Source organism: Mus caroli, chromosome 1, assembly GCF_900094665.2.
Source record: "Mus caroli chromosome 1, CAROLI_EIJ_v1.1, whole genome shotgun sequence".
Taxonomy (NCBI): domain Eukaryota; kingdom Metazoa; phylum Chordata; class Mammalia; order Rodentia; family Muridae; genus Mus; species Mus caroli.
This window is the reverse complement of record NC_034570.1, coordinates 20,528,700-20,545,598: the sequence shown is the minus strand read 5'-3', so window position 1 is coordinate 20,545,598 and position 16,899 is coordinate 20,528,700. Positions and strand designations below refer to the sequence as shown.

At 37.0% G+C, this 16,899-nt stretch overlaps 1 protein-coding gene across 4 annotated transcripts in view; it reads left to right on the top strand.

The window, feature by feature from the left end:
- The window catches only part of Adgrb3 (adhesion G protein-coupled receptor B3), a 724,234-nt gene that overhangs the window by 659,495 nt on the left and 47,840 nt on the right, over positions 1-16,899 (top strand). For all 4 annotated transcript variants that reach the window (XM_021163961.2, XM_029468423.1, XM_029468446.1 and 1 more), the window contains 4 exons: positions 8,742-8,892; positions 11,222-11,291; positions 13,389-13,455; positions 16,296-16,381. In XM_021163961.2, the coding sequence (XP_021019620.1) occupies positions 8,742-8,892; positions 11,222-11,291; positions 13,389-13,455; positions 16,296-16,381 (374 nt within the window). The remainder of the gene's footprint in view (positions 1-8,741; positions 8,893-11,221; positions 11,292-13,388; positions 13,456-16,295; positions 16,382-16,899) is intronic.

Sequence of the window (16,899 nt, the reverse complement as noted above, 5' to 3'; positions counted from 1 at the left end):
AGAGGGAGGAGAGGGAGAGGGAGAGGGAGAGGGAGAGGGAGCAAAAGGCCAATAAGACAAAGGGTGCACAAACCAATGTGAAACATAGTCTCCAAAAATACCACTGGGTTACTTTACATTGGCTTACTACTCCTGGGTGTGGGATCTGTCCGTAAGTGTGGGTAATATACCCAGTGAGACTCCATTGGAGAAAACTAATTTTTCCTTGGCAACCAGGTATTAATTGCAGATAGCTTCTTGGTCAGAGGTGGGATCCCAGGTTCACTTCCCCTCTCAGTACCTGGACCCTTTCTGACTTGAACCTGTGGAGGCCTGTGTGTGCTGCCACAGTCATGGTGAATTCATATGTGTGTGTGTGTCTGTCTTATTGAATGGGAAAGAGACTGCCTCCTCAGAATCATCTATCACCTCATAAATCTTACAGAATTTCAGCTTCCTTTTATGCATAGATCCCTGAACTCTGAAGGAGGGGCTTAATGAAGACATCCCATGACGACTGAATGCTCCAAAGTCTCTCACTCTGCATGTTGTCCAGGTGTGGGTCTTTGTGTTAGTTCCCATCTGTTGCAGGAAGAAGCCTCCAGTGGTGGCTGGGTGAGGTCCTGATTTATGGGTATGACAGAATATCATTAGTGTCACTTTATTGCTATATTCCTTTATCATAGCAGTGGTACTTGGTTCAGGAAGCAACTTTTTTTTCTGTTTATTTTTAAGATTATAACTTAATTACTTTTCTTCTCCAAATCTTCTCATATACCCCTCCTCTCCTTTGAATTCATTATCTCCTTTCTTCATTAATTGTTATTACATGCATGTATGTATTTGTATCTATTTGATTGTAACTTATATGTATGTTTTCAGGGCTGGTCATCTAGCACTGGCAATTGGTGTGTCATTCCCTGGGGAGGAGTACCCGTCCTGCTCCCAGCTTTGCTCAGTTGCCTATGGCTCTCTGTGTAGATTTTTCTTCTTCTTTGTGTAAGGTTGAGGTCTCATGGCTTTCTGGCATCTAGTTTGGCATGTTTGTTGCTATCATCCTTGTTCAGCTCCTGAGCAAACAACTTTTATTTGCATCATTATTATCCCCGCTTGTAAGTGATCACGCATAATGTTTACAAGCTCTGAGGGAGCACCTGAGCAAGCATGTGAACTCACTAACAAATGACTTCCTCTACAGACACAGAATTCACAGTAAACCAATCCCTAGACATATCCTGGGGACTATAAGACATTTTGAAGATTTTAAATTACTATTTAATTTTTAGTTAAACTGTGGTCTTATTTAGAAACTAACCTTCACTTCATTTCATCTTTAATAAGTCTGATATTTTTTTCAAACCTGGAAACAATAGGCTACATTGTGGCACCTGATGTACTTGATAAAGAAATGTCTGGAATCCCCAAAGACATATTTCAAAAAATTAGATTTTTCTGTTTTGTGTGATAATTTTTCCAAGGTCTTCAAATTATGAACATGTTTATTGAGACACTTATTTTTGAAATTTATGGAACAAATTTTTATCTCTGTTCACACCTATCTGACATCTATTTTTTTTAGTAACACTGCCTTTTTTGATATTAAATTACAAGAACTAGCAAAGAAGGTACTCAAGATGCTTATAATTAACACTACTTCTTCCATTCATTCACCCAGGTATTTTGTGTTATTATTAGCTATCTTTGCAATTTTGCACACTTAGAGCTTGTCTTCTGGCAGAGATCTTGATTACTCAGAGAATAATGCCCTTCAAATTTCACAAACAATATGATGGGGGACATCATGAAGATTTTTTGCTTATAGCTCTGGGCCATTGTCCAATTTTGTTTGGGTTTTGTTTTGCTCTGGTTTTTGTTTTGTTTTTAGACAAAATCCACAAGGTAGCCTAGGCTGACAATGATCTCAAGAACCTATTGCCTTTGCCCTTAAGAACTTGTGCTTAATGGTAAGCCAAGAGTTTACAAGAAAGAAGTAGAGGTCATAAAATCTCTTCTGTTACAGTCTCCCATTATTGCAAAGAGGAAGGACAAGGCTCAGAATAATTATTTAGGTCAAGGAGAGATATTGCCAAATACTTAAAAATAATATTATAGTCAGTATGTTACATGCTACAGCAATTATAGAATAAGAGGAATTGGATAACATGACACTAATATGCCATTTCTACTTGGAGTCTCCATTCAATAATAGTTTATATTTCATTTTTCAAAATGGTGGAGCTTTTGTTCACACTGGTTTTAATGAATTGTGTCATTGTGATTAGGTGTTCTATCCAGGTGACTTCAATGGACAATGTTGATGGCATCTACAGAACCCAAAAGTATACCTAGAAATGGTACATGTGTCTGTTTTAGTTAATGATGACGTGAAGATAGCACATTCACCCAGTTGTACTCACTCTGTGTGAAAACATTTTGGAGTAACTTCATAAGGAGTGATGTAGCCATGTCAATGTTAGCCTAGCCTGAGCTCTTTGGTGTAAAGAACATTGTAGGAAAGAAAGCCTGTCACTCTTCACTTCTCACCTATGTATCTTTAGTGATTTCATTCCACAGAGCTCCACTGCCTCCCGTGGAAGGCATTTCCATCTCAGTGTTGCTAGAAAAACCAGTGTTTAAAATGGAATGGGGTTCTGATAGGTTAGCTTTCCACTTATCCTTTAATAAATAGTCAAATATCCTCAGACCTGTTGTACCAATGAAAACTCAGTCCATATGGTTGACTAAGCTTCTGATATAATTATTAGCATTTATTGAACTTTGTTTAAAGTTCCTTTTATCCATTATCTTATTTATCCTCGCCATAATTCATTTTTTTAAGATTATAAGAATTACCATCTTCTGAAATATGTAAAACCACAGCCTGTAAACTCATTGCAAAGATTAGTAATGTCTCCTCAAGATTGCAAGTGATTGTGTGAATTACAAGATTACAATGTCCATGTCTCACCTGTGTGAATCCCAAGATAATTGTCATTTTGTTTTATAACAACAACAACAGCAGCAACAAAATAGTAGGTTAATCCATGAAACCAGATAAATATCTAAATAGCTTGATTCATGTGTTAAACTTCATGAAACCAGAAAAATTCCTAAACAATTTGATTCATGTGTTAAAATGTTATATAATACAATATGTGCTGAAGGTGCAGCCTATAGATACTGCCATTTTTTAATGAGTTTCAAATATTATACTGAAACACTTCATCTCAGTATTCTGGTTTTTTTTTTAAATTTTAGCAAAATTAAACTTCTTTCATTCTCTACTCCATCGAATATTTACATTCGTGTCTCTCTTTAAAAGGCTCAGTTTTTATTTAAAAAATATTTACAAGTTACATGTATAGCATTGCTTAATTTTTTATAAACATGTTATTACCATTGAAGTATTCAAAAATGGGGAAACATGGTAGCCTGCATTTTTATTAGATTATTGAAAAAACGTGCCAAATAAAAAGCAATAAAAAATTACATTTCATGCTAAAGAACTCACCTCTCGAACTGTATACTTTTTCAAACTAAAACTAAAACTAAATAATCAAAGTTTGGAAAACATTGGTAAAATAGACTTCTCTAGTAAGTCTAATAAATAAAAGCTAAGCCTGCCTATGCTTCCAGGACTCAAGAGATAAAAACGTGTTAAGTGAGGTCCTGTTTCAATGAATGAATGAATGGATGGATGAATGAATGAATGAATGAGTGAATGAGTAGATAGATAGATAGATAGATAGATAGATAGATAGATAGATAGACAGATAGATAGATAGATAAGAAAGAAAATGCATGGGTAAGCAACATTAGAAATGAACTGATTTAAGTTGTAAGAAAATATTATATAAACTCATATTTTAATGCATTGAAATACAGGTGATATGGGTAACTCCCTTGGTAAACACAATTAGCAAAACTACCTCAAGAGCAAATGAATCACCTGTGGAGCCCTTTAATTAGACAATTTATAGTATTTTAGAACTTTGAAAATACAAAAGCATTTGACAACCATATTCTTAAAACTTATAGTTTTATGTAGAATGTGAAAGTTGAAGGTTTTAAAAACTCCATTTAGAAGCTTTGAAAATCAGAATTTCTGTAGATGCAGAAATCGAGGAGACTGTAGACATCAAGAGCAGATAGGACTAAGTCTTAAGGAACAAGATGTGTAGCTTAACCTTTTGAGAAATTTGACCACAATTGGAAACAAACAGTAATGAAGAGGAGCTTTGGTTGGCTAAAGAGAGGTATTTCAACACAGTTATTTCTAGGCTAATATGATAACATATTACCCATATGCTAGCTGGAGAGTATAAAGTTGACCAATGTATAACTAAGCATATTTACTATTTCTTTTGATAGAAATCAGAGTAGTGTTTATTCTTAGAATATCAATAGTGACTGGCAAGCAGGTAATGTTATACATTTTGATGTGTTTTGTAGTTATGGAGGTGAATTCATTTACAATCTGTCTGCCTGATGTCAATAAGTATATGACTTGTAAAATATATTAAGCTTTACCACATTTCATGACATAACAATTAAAAATTCACCTTCCCCCCAAAAGAATGATTGCTATGTATCAAATTTTTGACATGTGTGATGTTGGAGGTGTTTGTTTGTTTGTTTGCTTATTGTGTGTTTGTTTTGAGACAGGGTTTCTTTGTGTAGTTCTGAGACTTGCTCTACAGACCAGGCTGGCCTCAAACTCAGAGGCCACCCAAGCACTGAAATTAAAAGTATCCACCATTACACCCAGCTTGTATGATGTTGTTTCACTGTTATGGCCATTTTAAGAGGTAGACTTTTTTTATCCTCAATTTTCAGCTAGAGAAAAGGCAGCCCAGAAATTTCAGTAAATGAAACAGGCAGTGTAGCCCCAGCAGGGAAACTCTGCCTATTCTATTGCATTGTGTAATGAAAATGGAAGGCCTTGTTTTGTTTTGGTTAGGGAGATGCTTCACTTTAGATGGAGGTATTGGGAGTATGGAGACAGTAAAACAGGCGGTCTGTCCTTCATCAATAACAGAGGAAGTGAGACCATACCACAAAGACAATAAAAAGCAATATTGAACAATAAGAATGGTAGAGATCATGAAGACCCACTGATGATAAGGACCCACAGTTCTCTGCCCTTGCCCTACCCTGCCCTTGTCTGTGACTGACAACTGGTATACCAAGTCCTTTATTATAATAGGCTTTCCTTCTGGCAGCCTCAATGGTACTGGGAACAATCATTACTGGTTTCCTAAGCTGTGCCATTTGTGAAGCTTTTTCATGGCTTACTACTTAGATGGGCATGAAGGGTCTGTCTTCATCTACTTTACTGGTTTTTCTGATAGGATCACTGTCACATCTGATATCTGGTATTAGCATTTGCATAATATAGCTCTTCCTATCTCTTCAGGCCCCATCTTCCTGTGCCAGTGGATTTGGGGACTTCTCTCAAAACCATTGCAGAAATAGATTTTTAGCATCAAGTGTAAAAGCTTTTGTTTGTTTGTTTGTGTGATTGTTTGTTTTGACATGTTGCCTGTGAGTTTAAAACTATTGTGATTTCTGATACTTTTAGGAACATTTTCCTGTTTATCATAATTTCTGTTTGTTCCCTCTTCTTCTTAATTGAACTTAATGATGTCTCTTTTTTCTTTTCCTTTGATAACTTAAAAATATATCATTTCTACTTTATATTGGTTACCTTAATTTAACAAGGATATTATAAATGTTAAAATAAATATATCTGTCATCTGTTACTTGGTCTCTCTAATATATCAGAATGGGAAGAGAGAGGCTTAGCATGGTTTTTCCCTCTGATTCCTTGTAACCCTCCTGTCTCTAGCCTTTTGCCCCTCACTGATTTTATTTAGATTTTCTATGTGGCTACATTTTAAGATGGCATGAAATATATTAAATGAAATTTTATTTAGATTCAATATATTTTATTGCTTTTATTTGCCACATCTCTCATTTACTCCATTCTGTCCACTTGAAGTTCTTATTGGTGTTTTTATATTTTCTAGAAATTCTTTCAGAGAGAACCTTAAGTAATAAACTTCAAAGTCCCTTTCAATTCTAAAATTATACTTCTGCCTATCACTTGGATAATAGTTTGGCTGGGTGTAGAATTCAAACTTCAAAGTTCTCTTTCATTAGAATAAGGATATTTTTTCCCCGCTGCCTTCTTGGATCCTGGGTATTTCACAAAAATGTTAATATCACTCTGATTCTTATTCCTTTGGAAGCAGTCATTCTTTTCATTCTGACCATTTTTAAATCTCATTCTAGATGTTAAGAAATTTCACAAGAAGTGTGCCTGTCTGTGTGTGTTTCCTCCCTGATCTACCCTGTAGCCAAGATTGTATTGTGTTCCGAAGAATTCTTCCATAGTATTTCTTTAGATGCTGTCTTCTTTTCAGTTTCTTTATTCATTTGCTCAAGAAGTCCTACTGAGCAGATCTTGGAACTTCTGTGACATTTACATATTGTCATATTTTCCTCTTTTCTGTATTGTCCTTACTCCAAACTCTGAGCTCAGGACTGAGGGATCTATCTTCAATCTGATTTTATCTACTTTTGATATTTTTCTAGGACTGAGCGTAGCTTCTGGCTTGTGAGAAGTAGTTCATTTCCTTCAGTTGCCTTCAGGAAATATATTTTTTTTTTTTTACTGTTCCTAAGAATTGGGGCCAAAGGCTACACCAAGAAGCTTAGCAGTACAAACAGTGTTCAATTTACTAAATTACATTTGTTTTGACTTTTGCAATGTAATAGCACACATCTGCTGTGAGAATTCAAGAGCAGAGCTGCCTGTGGCAAAGCAGGTTAAACAAATTTTGACGATGAACTTGAAGTGCCAGTGAGTCTTACATTTGGAATTGTGATATATCAGGACATGACCATCATGAGAGTTAAGAGAGGACTAAAAGGTGCAGACAAAGGGACTATGTGGCCTGAAGTGGTGCTGGGTCAGGTGTGCACAATGACTGAAAAGATATCAAGATACATCTCTGAGATAGAGTTTGATCCTTATCAGTGTTGGAAAAGCCCTGATACTGAGGAGACTTACAGAATACTTGATCTTTAGGAGTTGCTGATGTGAAGTGTGTAGTATATAGGAAAAGAAAGCAATGAGTCCTGATCCTCACATCTCAAAATAATCACGCCTGGGAAACTGATAACATTTATGGGAAAAAATGGCAGTCACTTGAAATTTGCTATGGATGAAAGTTGTCATGTAGAAGTTATATTATTTCAACTTGGCAAATATAATACATTAACAATAACAAAACAAAAACACCAGTGTTCGTTTTACACTATGCTTAAAAACTCAGGAACAGACATTTTTCCTGAGGAGTGGTTGCCTTGCCAGTGATTACTGGCCCATTTGTATTGGCTCTTAAACGAGGAGGCAATAGTTTGCTTTTATTCTTTATCAGAAAACTTCCTGCTAGATAATTATCTTATCTGATCAGAACTGCTTTGAACCAGTTATCAGCTAGGCAGCTCCAAGACATCAGACCCCCTCCCTGGACTAGAAATATGGGTCAAATTGTCATCTTCTGATTGGTGCTAGAATCCTGCATTTCCAGACTCTGGTTTTATCCTTCAGTGATTACAAGGGAGGGGTCTAGCCCCATTTCCTTTAAGCCTGCTAATCTCTAATTAGCAACCTAACATCTTTGTTTGTCTATTTTCAATTTCTGGGAACAAGACTGCCTGACAAAGAAAGAAATTGATTCTGTTGCTGGTTCTGGTTTAGGGGGAGTTGTATTACAACAAGATGCACACAAAGAAGTCATACCAACAGGGAAATAAGGAGCAGCCTGTATAAGATGAAGCTGCTGGTCATTTGCAGACCAGGCACAGCTATTGGTCCACACATTTAGGATGATTAGATTGCATGAAGAAAAATGTCTATGAAATCATAGCCGTGTACTGCTGGTGACTCCAAATTAGCTTCTCAAAATTACTTGATTAAGATATGCATGGCAATGTAGTAGCATGGGATGCCACTATTAAATATTTTACAGTGCGTGTTGGTTTTTTTCTAGGCTGTAAGCCAAACCTTAGGTTGTATTTTGCTGTTATAACCTGGGTATCACACACATATTAAAAGCAAAGTTGTTGTTTTTTTTCCTTTCTTTTGAAAAGCTGTTGAGCTTGCCAGTATAATCTTAGCATCAACACCAGACAAATCAAAAAGTAGAAATTCTTGGTTAAGTACGAAAGATAAAGAATGTAGCCAAAACAGTTATACATGATGTCTGCAACTTAAACTAGAGAAAGGACCATTTCCATAATTTTATTAAAAAAACAAGGCAGAAGTTTTAATTTTCTTTGAGTTTAAATTTATAGTGTGTGTTCTCCTCATTAAAGACAGTGAAAACTGAAATGGAACCGGGGCATGTATTCCTGTGTTGCACAGATTGCATAGAGTATAAAGGAGATAAGTTTCTAAGTCCGGTAAACAGTCTGTGTGGCACTTCCCTGTAACGTCTATGTGAAATAGAAGCCAGTCAGAACTTATCCGCTTCAAGTGGAAAGCAGTAACGGATCCCTGTAATCTTAGAACTCAGGGGGCTGAGGCAGGAGGATGGCAAGTTCAAGGCTGTGTGGAGCACATAGTAGAACCCCTTCTCATCTGAGAGCAATGGAGGGGTGAGGACGGGAGGCAAAGAAGAGAGCAATCCAGCCCTCTGATTCTTAGGTCCCTGCCCAGGCTGAGCATGCGCTTCCTCCTTCTGTCTCCACAGAGCATCTGCACGACCACCACCGCGTTCCTACATTTTTTCTTCCTGGCTTCATTCTGTTGGGTCTTGACAGAGGCGTGGCAGTCGTATATGGCTGTGACAGGAAAAATCAGGACCCGGCTTATAAGAAAACGCTTTTTGTGCCTTGGATGGGGTAAGCTTATTAATAGGCCCTTTACACTTTGCTGAAATGATATTGAGCAATAATGTCATCAAATAGTAAAAAGTGACTGTTCCCAGGGTACTTGTGTCTAATTTGAAATATAATGTGGAAATACATAAGAAAGGACATTTTCTGAACATCCATGAGGCCATTTGGAACTTTGTAAGGGAATAATTACAAACTGTTTTAGTTAGGAAACTAGCAGTTGAAATAACCCCATGGTGTACCTTGAGACCTGAGTTAACTGAAGTTAAAAAGACAATATGTTTCCTGCTGGTATTTTCTGAAAATGCAAATGCTTTGAATTCTTCAGGCCCCCAAATCATGATATTTACTGGACATGAAGCAAAACCCTAGGAAACCTCGAACTGTTCCTACTCCAAGAAATCTCCAAACTGTTGAAGAATAAAGCTGTTCACATCACAGGAAAGAAGGGAGCCGTTAGTGAGGCAATTAAGGGGTTCCTCAAAAGTAGAAGCATACAATTACTACCAAAGTGAGGATTAATTGATTCACTGCCTGTCGTTACTGGGGAAAGTTTCCAATTGCTTCATGGCATAGATGTCTCAAAGACTAGTGATTTCCTGGGGCCAGTAGAAATGAAAGCATAGTACTTTCTTTTAAAGCTAGTTTTATAAAAGGGGCAGGGTTTTTCATGTTTGTCTGAGTTTGGAAAGTCCTATACTACAATAACTGTACATGGGTATACATAAAGACATATGTACACTTATCCACATCACATGTGCATATCTGTACACACATGTACACATACTGCAACCACATCGGATGATCAGACTAGCATGCTAAAAGGAACCTGGGAGCTTATAGGCTAGTGAACTCACTAGAAGACCAGAATAATTCATCCTGAAAAGCAGGATGTAAGCGACTTAAAGATAAGCTGCCAGCATTCAGCAGGGGTCTACCCATATCTAGCTGATGCACTGGGACTCTCTGGGGAGGCAAACGGAAAGTTGAGCATCTTCTATTTAGAGTTTCATAAGTTTTTTGTCCAGATTCCATGACAAAGATCTTTCCAAATTAAGTATCGAACCAAGGAGCATTTTCGTGGTGAATTGGGACCATAGATCTTAGGAAGACCAGTGTGAGTACTGGAGGTTGTATCTTAACGAGTGATTTCCTTGCCAGTAACCAGCAGCTATCTTATTTAATTTTGTGACTAAAGACCTCAAGAAAAGGGTTGCAGCTCATCTCCAAAGCTACAGATAATATCAACATTTTCTCAATAGCAAAGAGTGATATAAAAGACGGGCAGAGAGAAGCACACCACCAGGAATTTAGAAAACAGAAGTCCAATTTGTGTGAAATAAAGATTACTAATATTCTCTGATATTATAAGGGTGTAAGTTTTCTTTCTATTGAACTCAATGCCTTCAATCAAAATATTCAGTCAACAAATAGCATGCAGGATGAGAAGGGAGTGGAGACAAAGAGTACAACAAGTATAATTTATATTACGAATGTATAGTTCTCAGTGTTAACTTAAAAACATGGCTACTTCCCATCAGAGATGATAAGAAAGAGATGAGGCAACTGAACATGCAAACGTGACCTTCTTAGAAATGCTGAATATTCAAATATGTTTAAATATGAGATGAAATAAGTCTTAAGGTCAGAATCGGTTTAGATTTTCAGGTAATTGAGTTCTCTATTTCTACGTCCTTGCTATGAGTAAATTAAAAAGAAAGTGTTAAGTGATAAAATTATTTTGGGGAACTTATTATAAGTTGAACTTGGTGTTAATCAAGATGTGACCACTTGAATTCTCCACTCCCACCACAGTCCATCCAACCAGGGTATCCAGCTTTCTGCCTTTCTGGTTTTATAACTATAAATTTCCTTTATAACAGTCCAAACCCCTAGAGAAAAAAATAACTTAAAAGATATACTAAATCTCTGTTATTACTTCTCTTTAAAAATGTGTCAAATGCAGTGGTAACCTAGCAACATCAGGAAAGTCCAGTAAGTTAAAAAAAAAAAATCCACCTGTAATTTGATGTGCCAAGTTACCCAGAGGGCCCCTCCCCCCTTCTCAGAGGAGAAGGAGAGGGGAGTGGAGGGGAACTGTGGGAGGTGGCGCTAGGAGGGTGGGGTTGCAATCAGAATGTAAAGTGAATAAATAAGTAAAATCTACCTGTCTTTTTGCACTTGATAGAAACTTTTCAATATATATTCCATGTGAGGTGAGCCCTCCAACAGTAGTTGCTGTGATCTGAGTATCTGGAGCTTGTCCAGGCATGTCCTGGGCAAGTGTCCACAGTGGCTGTAGCTGCATATGAAGTGTTACCTTCTTTTCTTGCAGGGCTGCCAGCTTTAGTAGTGGCCACATCTGTAGGCTTCACTAGGACGAAAGGATATGGCACGGATCACTAGTAAGTCCATCTATAATGCTCCCCTGTTGATAAAAAAGGAAGCTACCAGACAGGTTTTATTTTGCTTGGCTGTTGATGTTATTCACTTTGTTATTGAGTCATTAACAATGACAGAAGCTTGCAGAGTGATGTGAGATGGTTTATATGCACAAAAGCAAAGAAAGCAATTGATTTAGAATCCTCATTTCCAGTTCTTCCTAAGACTGGCATATTTTCCTTTAAAGATATATCAATATGCACTGTACACGTCAAAACTTAAATACTTTTTTTAGAACTGGTAATATTTCTCTGTTATGATTTAGGGTGTCAGTCTTCCATCAGTTTCAAATATCATTAATGCCTCTTATTATTAGCTATTATTTCAGGTTCTGTTTTATGGTGATATCATACTGCAATTGATTGATCAGGAGCCAGAGTCCATATTAGAAGTTGCCTAGGCTATGTAAGAAATTAGAGATGGGTCTTATGGACCATCTTATACCTACGATGCTCACAAAGTCTACAAGGCAATTTATAGTAAAGTTTAACTTTAATATTTCTAATTTAAGGCATTATACTTTCAACATTTAATGAATCCATTTTCATATTAAAGATATAAATGAGTTTGAAGAGTATGCATTGTATTAAATATACTTAACAACATGGCATTCTATAATTGTTTTCAGGTATAAGTTAGGAATTATTGATAACAAGACCACATGTTGCACTCAGCTCATGAAGAGTATATAAAACGACATCACTTCCCCCACCCATTCCAATGGCACCTTCTTAGAGCAGGAAAAATTCCTGTCTTTGGAGATCTTGATTTTATATGCAGTCAATACCACTGAAAGAAAATGCTAAGCACTCATTTAAGAACGATTATTTTACTATAGCATGGTTATTTTAAGTTATTACTTTTTCTATTAAGGTAACTATGTTGGCATATATCAAGTTTTTGTAAAACACCTTATTGGCATTACAGATACTATGGTTTCTACTTTCGAGTTTATAAAGGTCAAAAGCATACCAAGTCTTGAGTTGATCTTTAAATAAATGCACATATATTGGTAACTGTGTATACTAGTGTTTCTGTCTGTTTATAAAACTACTAGATTAAAACTTTAACTAAGATATAACTTAGAGAGGCTCACTTATGCTCTTAAATGTGTGATTTTCTGTGAGTTTTGACAGATGCATACATTATAGAACCACCCCGTCAATAATTATAGAGCAGGCTAGTGTTAGGAGATACATAGAAGAGTCACTGTTCATATTGCAACTTTGAAGGCAGCTCACTGGCTGCAAGGACTGACCTAGTAGAATACCAGGAAACAGTTGCATGAGGTAATGTCATGGCTGCCCAGGAGCAGTAGGATATAGTCCCTCACACTTTTCACACCACCATCCTGGACCATGGGCATCAGATGCTCCAGTCTGCAGAAATCCCATGATGTGTCCTCTGGCCTCTTCATTTCCTTTAGATTTGGAGAATGAACATTTTTTTTTATCCAAAAGATAGTTCCCGAGCTCCACCAGTGGCAATCTGCATCTCTTGGTGAAGTTAGTCCATGGAACAAGCACAGCTGCACTCATTGTAATTCACAACCTTCTTCCAGTGAATGTTTTTGGTAGTCGGAGAAACAGAATTAAAGAGGGACATGAACAGGAGTTATCCATTTTCTGCCTTGGTCTCTTTTAAACCAGTTTCTCCTGGTATCTCAATGGCTCTCAAGGAAAAGCAGGTAAACTCCATTTCCAAGACTTTCTAAACACACTGAAAGAGTCGGTGAGCAGATAAAACAGAGTTTGTAAGTGATGACCTCTTTCCAATGAGAACAGATATTGCAAAATGCAAATAATTTGTCTAAAATATGTTAACTGTCTCAGGGTAAAGCCCAGTGGTTACATTTCTCTCCAGTGAGAGATATGTATGGTTCCTTACTCATGAAATGCTCTAACTCGAGGTTTTTCTACAGCTTCTAGGGTTGAAGTTATAAGCCTTTGAAATGTGCCAACACTGCAAGGTTAAACTCTAGCCTGTGCTGTTGGCATCACGATTCGGTGGCCTGATGCTTATCACTGATTTTTCTTAGTTTTATCTAATGCTATTTTTAGCTGCTGGCTGTCTCTAGAAGGAGGACTGCTCTATGCCTTCGTTGGACCTGCAGCCGCTGTTGTCCTGGTAAACTCGAAATTCACTTACTTGATTGCTTAGCAAAATAAAGAAAGATTACAGAAGTTCACTTAGAGTGAGAATTTTGATAAAGTGTTTGGTGGGCAGAAAATTTAAAGTTAAATTGCTTATTACTTTAATTTTAATATGAGCTGCTTCAATTTTAAATTACTCTAAAATATTCAATTTTAGTACTAAAGATTATTAAACTTGGAAGAATGGAATTCCTCTTACTGTGATCTTAGATATGTAAGTTAACTTCAACACACCCCTCCTCTGTGATATGAAAAATCTAATTGTTTATTATCATCACATCTCTATGTTAGTTTTGAATAATGTATTTATATGTGAATAGGGAGATTTATTCAAGTTTGCCACTTCCAAATGCCTTTTCCTATCTACCATTTATCCATCTGTATATTTGCATACATACATACATACATACATACATACATACATACATACATACAACTGTCTCAACCTCAATGATACAAGCATTTTAGAATGGGTATTTCACTGTTCCATAGTTAGAGCTGTGTTTTCTAGTATGTTCAGTACCATCCCTCCCTCTGCCTAACACATCTCTAGATTTTTTGATGTTCCCTGTGGGTCAATATTATTCTAAATTAAAAACTGCCAATAGATTTTATTTTCCTTTTAGAATAACAATATTTCCCAAATTTTTACAATTACAACAGGCAAAAATTTCTACCAATTTTCCACATTCTCTCCCCCTTCCCCCTTCCCCCTTCCCCCTCCCTTTCTTTTCAGTAGGTGGGGACTCCCCCTGGCTTTACCCCCACCCAGGTACATCTAATCTTTGTCAGTCAAGGCACTTCCTCCTACCAGGTCCCAAAGGCACCTGATTCACCAGAAACCTGCCCCTTCCCCCTTCCCCCTTCCCCCTTCCCATACACACACCTCTTTCTCATATGCAGCACTCTGACTTACCAATATGAAGGGATAAAGGAGGGAAGAAGTATAGAAATTAAATACAAAGATTTATATCACTGTTCAATTAGACACCCGTTAGATAATTAGCCTTCAGTTTTTTGAATGATTCATTCAATAATTTGGAAGCTAGAAATGTCTTTCTTAATAACTCTATTTAAGTTTTTCTTCCTTTAAAAATTATTCTTTCTTTTAAGCTGTAACTGGGAACAGAAATTGACTATTAATAGAAAGAATGAAAAAGAAACAAAGAAAGAAAGAAACAAAGAAAGAAACAAAGGAAGGAAGGAAGGAAGGAAGGAAGGAAGGAAGGAAAAAGATGATAGATAGATGATAGATGAAACAAAGGAAGAAAGAGAGATAATAGATATGTGGATAGATAGATAGATACATACATACATACATACATACATACATACATGTATAGATGAAAGAAAGAAAGCAACAATGATTGATAGATGATAGATAGATAGATAGATAGATAGATAGATAGATAGATAGATAAGAAAAGAAGGAAGGAAGGAAGGAGGGAAGGAAGGAAGAAAGACAGAAAAGAAAAGAAAGAAAGATCACTGGTGACATGAGTATTACAGAAGAGCATAGGGAAATTGAAACTATTAGGAATATATCAATCAAGTTACTTTCATAAGCTGCTAGGTTAATATACATATTAACTTAGATTTTCTTAGTTCAAATATAGTGAAGTACAATGGTCATCCTCTTGACTGAGTGGTATCTTGCTGAGACACTAAGAGTTACATATCCTAAATTACTGCATAATAGATGCACTTTGGATCACTCTCATATCAGCGAGTGAACAGATTTCAGCCCTCTCTTAGCAAAAGAGGGTCAGTGGCTTGAGACTCTAGCTCACTGATAGAGGGTACAGGGCTGAAGAAGATTAAAAGAAAAGGGTCTTTGGTTTTCTTGATTTTCCTGATTGGGATGGGTATTCATCATCATCACCTTCTACCAATAACTATTTCTTTGAGTTGCCTTAACAATTTCACTTGAAAAAGAACATTTTCTTACTGATTTTACTTCAGCTGATATTATGCAAAAAGCCATGTAACTGAGATGAAGGAAGTCTTAGAAATTGCTAAGAAGTGCTCAGGAGAGCACATTTTAAGAACTGGTGTCAGTATCCATCTCCTGAAGGTATCTGGAGATCATGGGCCTTCCCTTCTTAGAAAAGCAAGCATCAAAAAGCAACCTCCCCTCCACGCCCCCACTCCCACGGCATCCCCATGCACCCCTGCCAAAGAGCACATCTAGTGTGAAGACCTGGTCTCTGTCTTCCCTGCAGGGGACAGTGACAAATCCTGGTACCTTCCCATGTCTAGGCTCAGTCCAGCTTTTCTTTTTTCTTTCTTTCTTTTTTTCTTTTTTTTTTTTTTTTTGGTTTTTTGAGACAGGGTTTCTCTGTATAGCCCTGGTTGTCCTGGAACTCACTTTGTAGACCAGGCTGGCCTACAAACTCAGAAATCCGCATGCCTCTGCCTCCCCAGTGCTGGGATTAAAGGCATGTGCCACCACGCCCGGTGTCAGCTCAGCTTTTAAGCATAGATAAAACTCATTCAGCCCATTGTTTTAGTCAAAGTTTCCTTGGAAAGAATAATGCCGGATAAATGGAGTCTGGTGCCATTTAAATGTTAGGCAATTGAAGGTTAATTTCACCATGTTTAACCGCAAACCTTGGAAATTGAGTGTGTTTAATGGACTTTAAATGTTAGAGGCACGCAGTGCTGTTGAACCACTCATTGCCTCTGTTAGAAGTGATTCCCATCGCTCTTCACAGTCATGCACCTCTGTGGGGTTTAAGGCTTGCTTTCTGGAGCAAAAGGGGACCTGATCCCCTTCAGTATCATTGAAAGGTCAACTTTGTTTCTATTTGACAGGTCAACATGGTGATTGGCATTTTGGTATTTAATAAACTTGTTTCCAGAGATGGGATCCTAGATAAAAAGCTCAAACACAGAGCCGGGTAAGCTGCCATTGGTGGATTTTGAAGGTTCTTTACGAGTAAATCCCATAGTCCAGGTCCAGCTTGTCACTCACTTGGAACCGTTCCCAGAACTTTGCTCTTGAGGTACTAGTGTGTCTGGTAGATCCTGTCATTTAGAGTTTCTCTGACATAATATGTTACATACTAGAAGTAATAAATCACATAAAATATGATTGCCAAGGGTGATTTATTGAAAATAACAGTAGATGTTATATAAGAAGATAGAGATGTGCATCTTGCTTGCCTATCTGTTGAGATTGAACACCAAGTCTAGCCTCAAAATACTAGTCCTAAGGTAAGAGATTTCAACCCCCAAAAAACTTTTGCTCACAGAGATAGGAGTTAGATAAACAAAATGTCAGTTTGGGACAAGACTGAATCAGGATAAGTATAACAAAATAGAGTAAAATAGTGATGGGGGGGGTGTCCTCTTTATCTAACTATATGGACTAGAAAAATTCACTTAACCAATCACTTTAAAATAAATATATATCAAA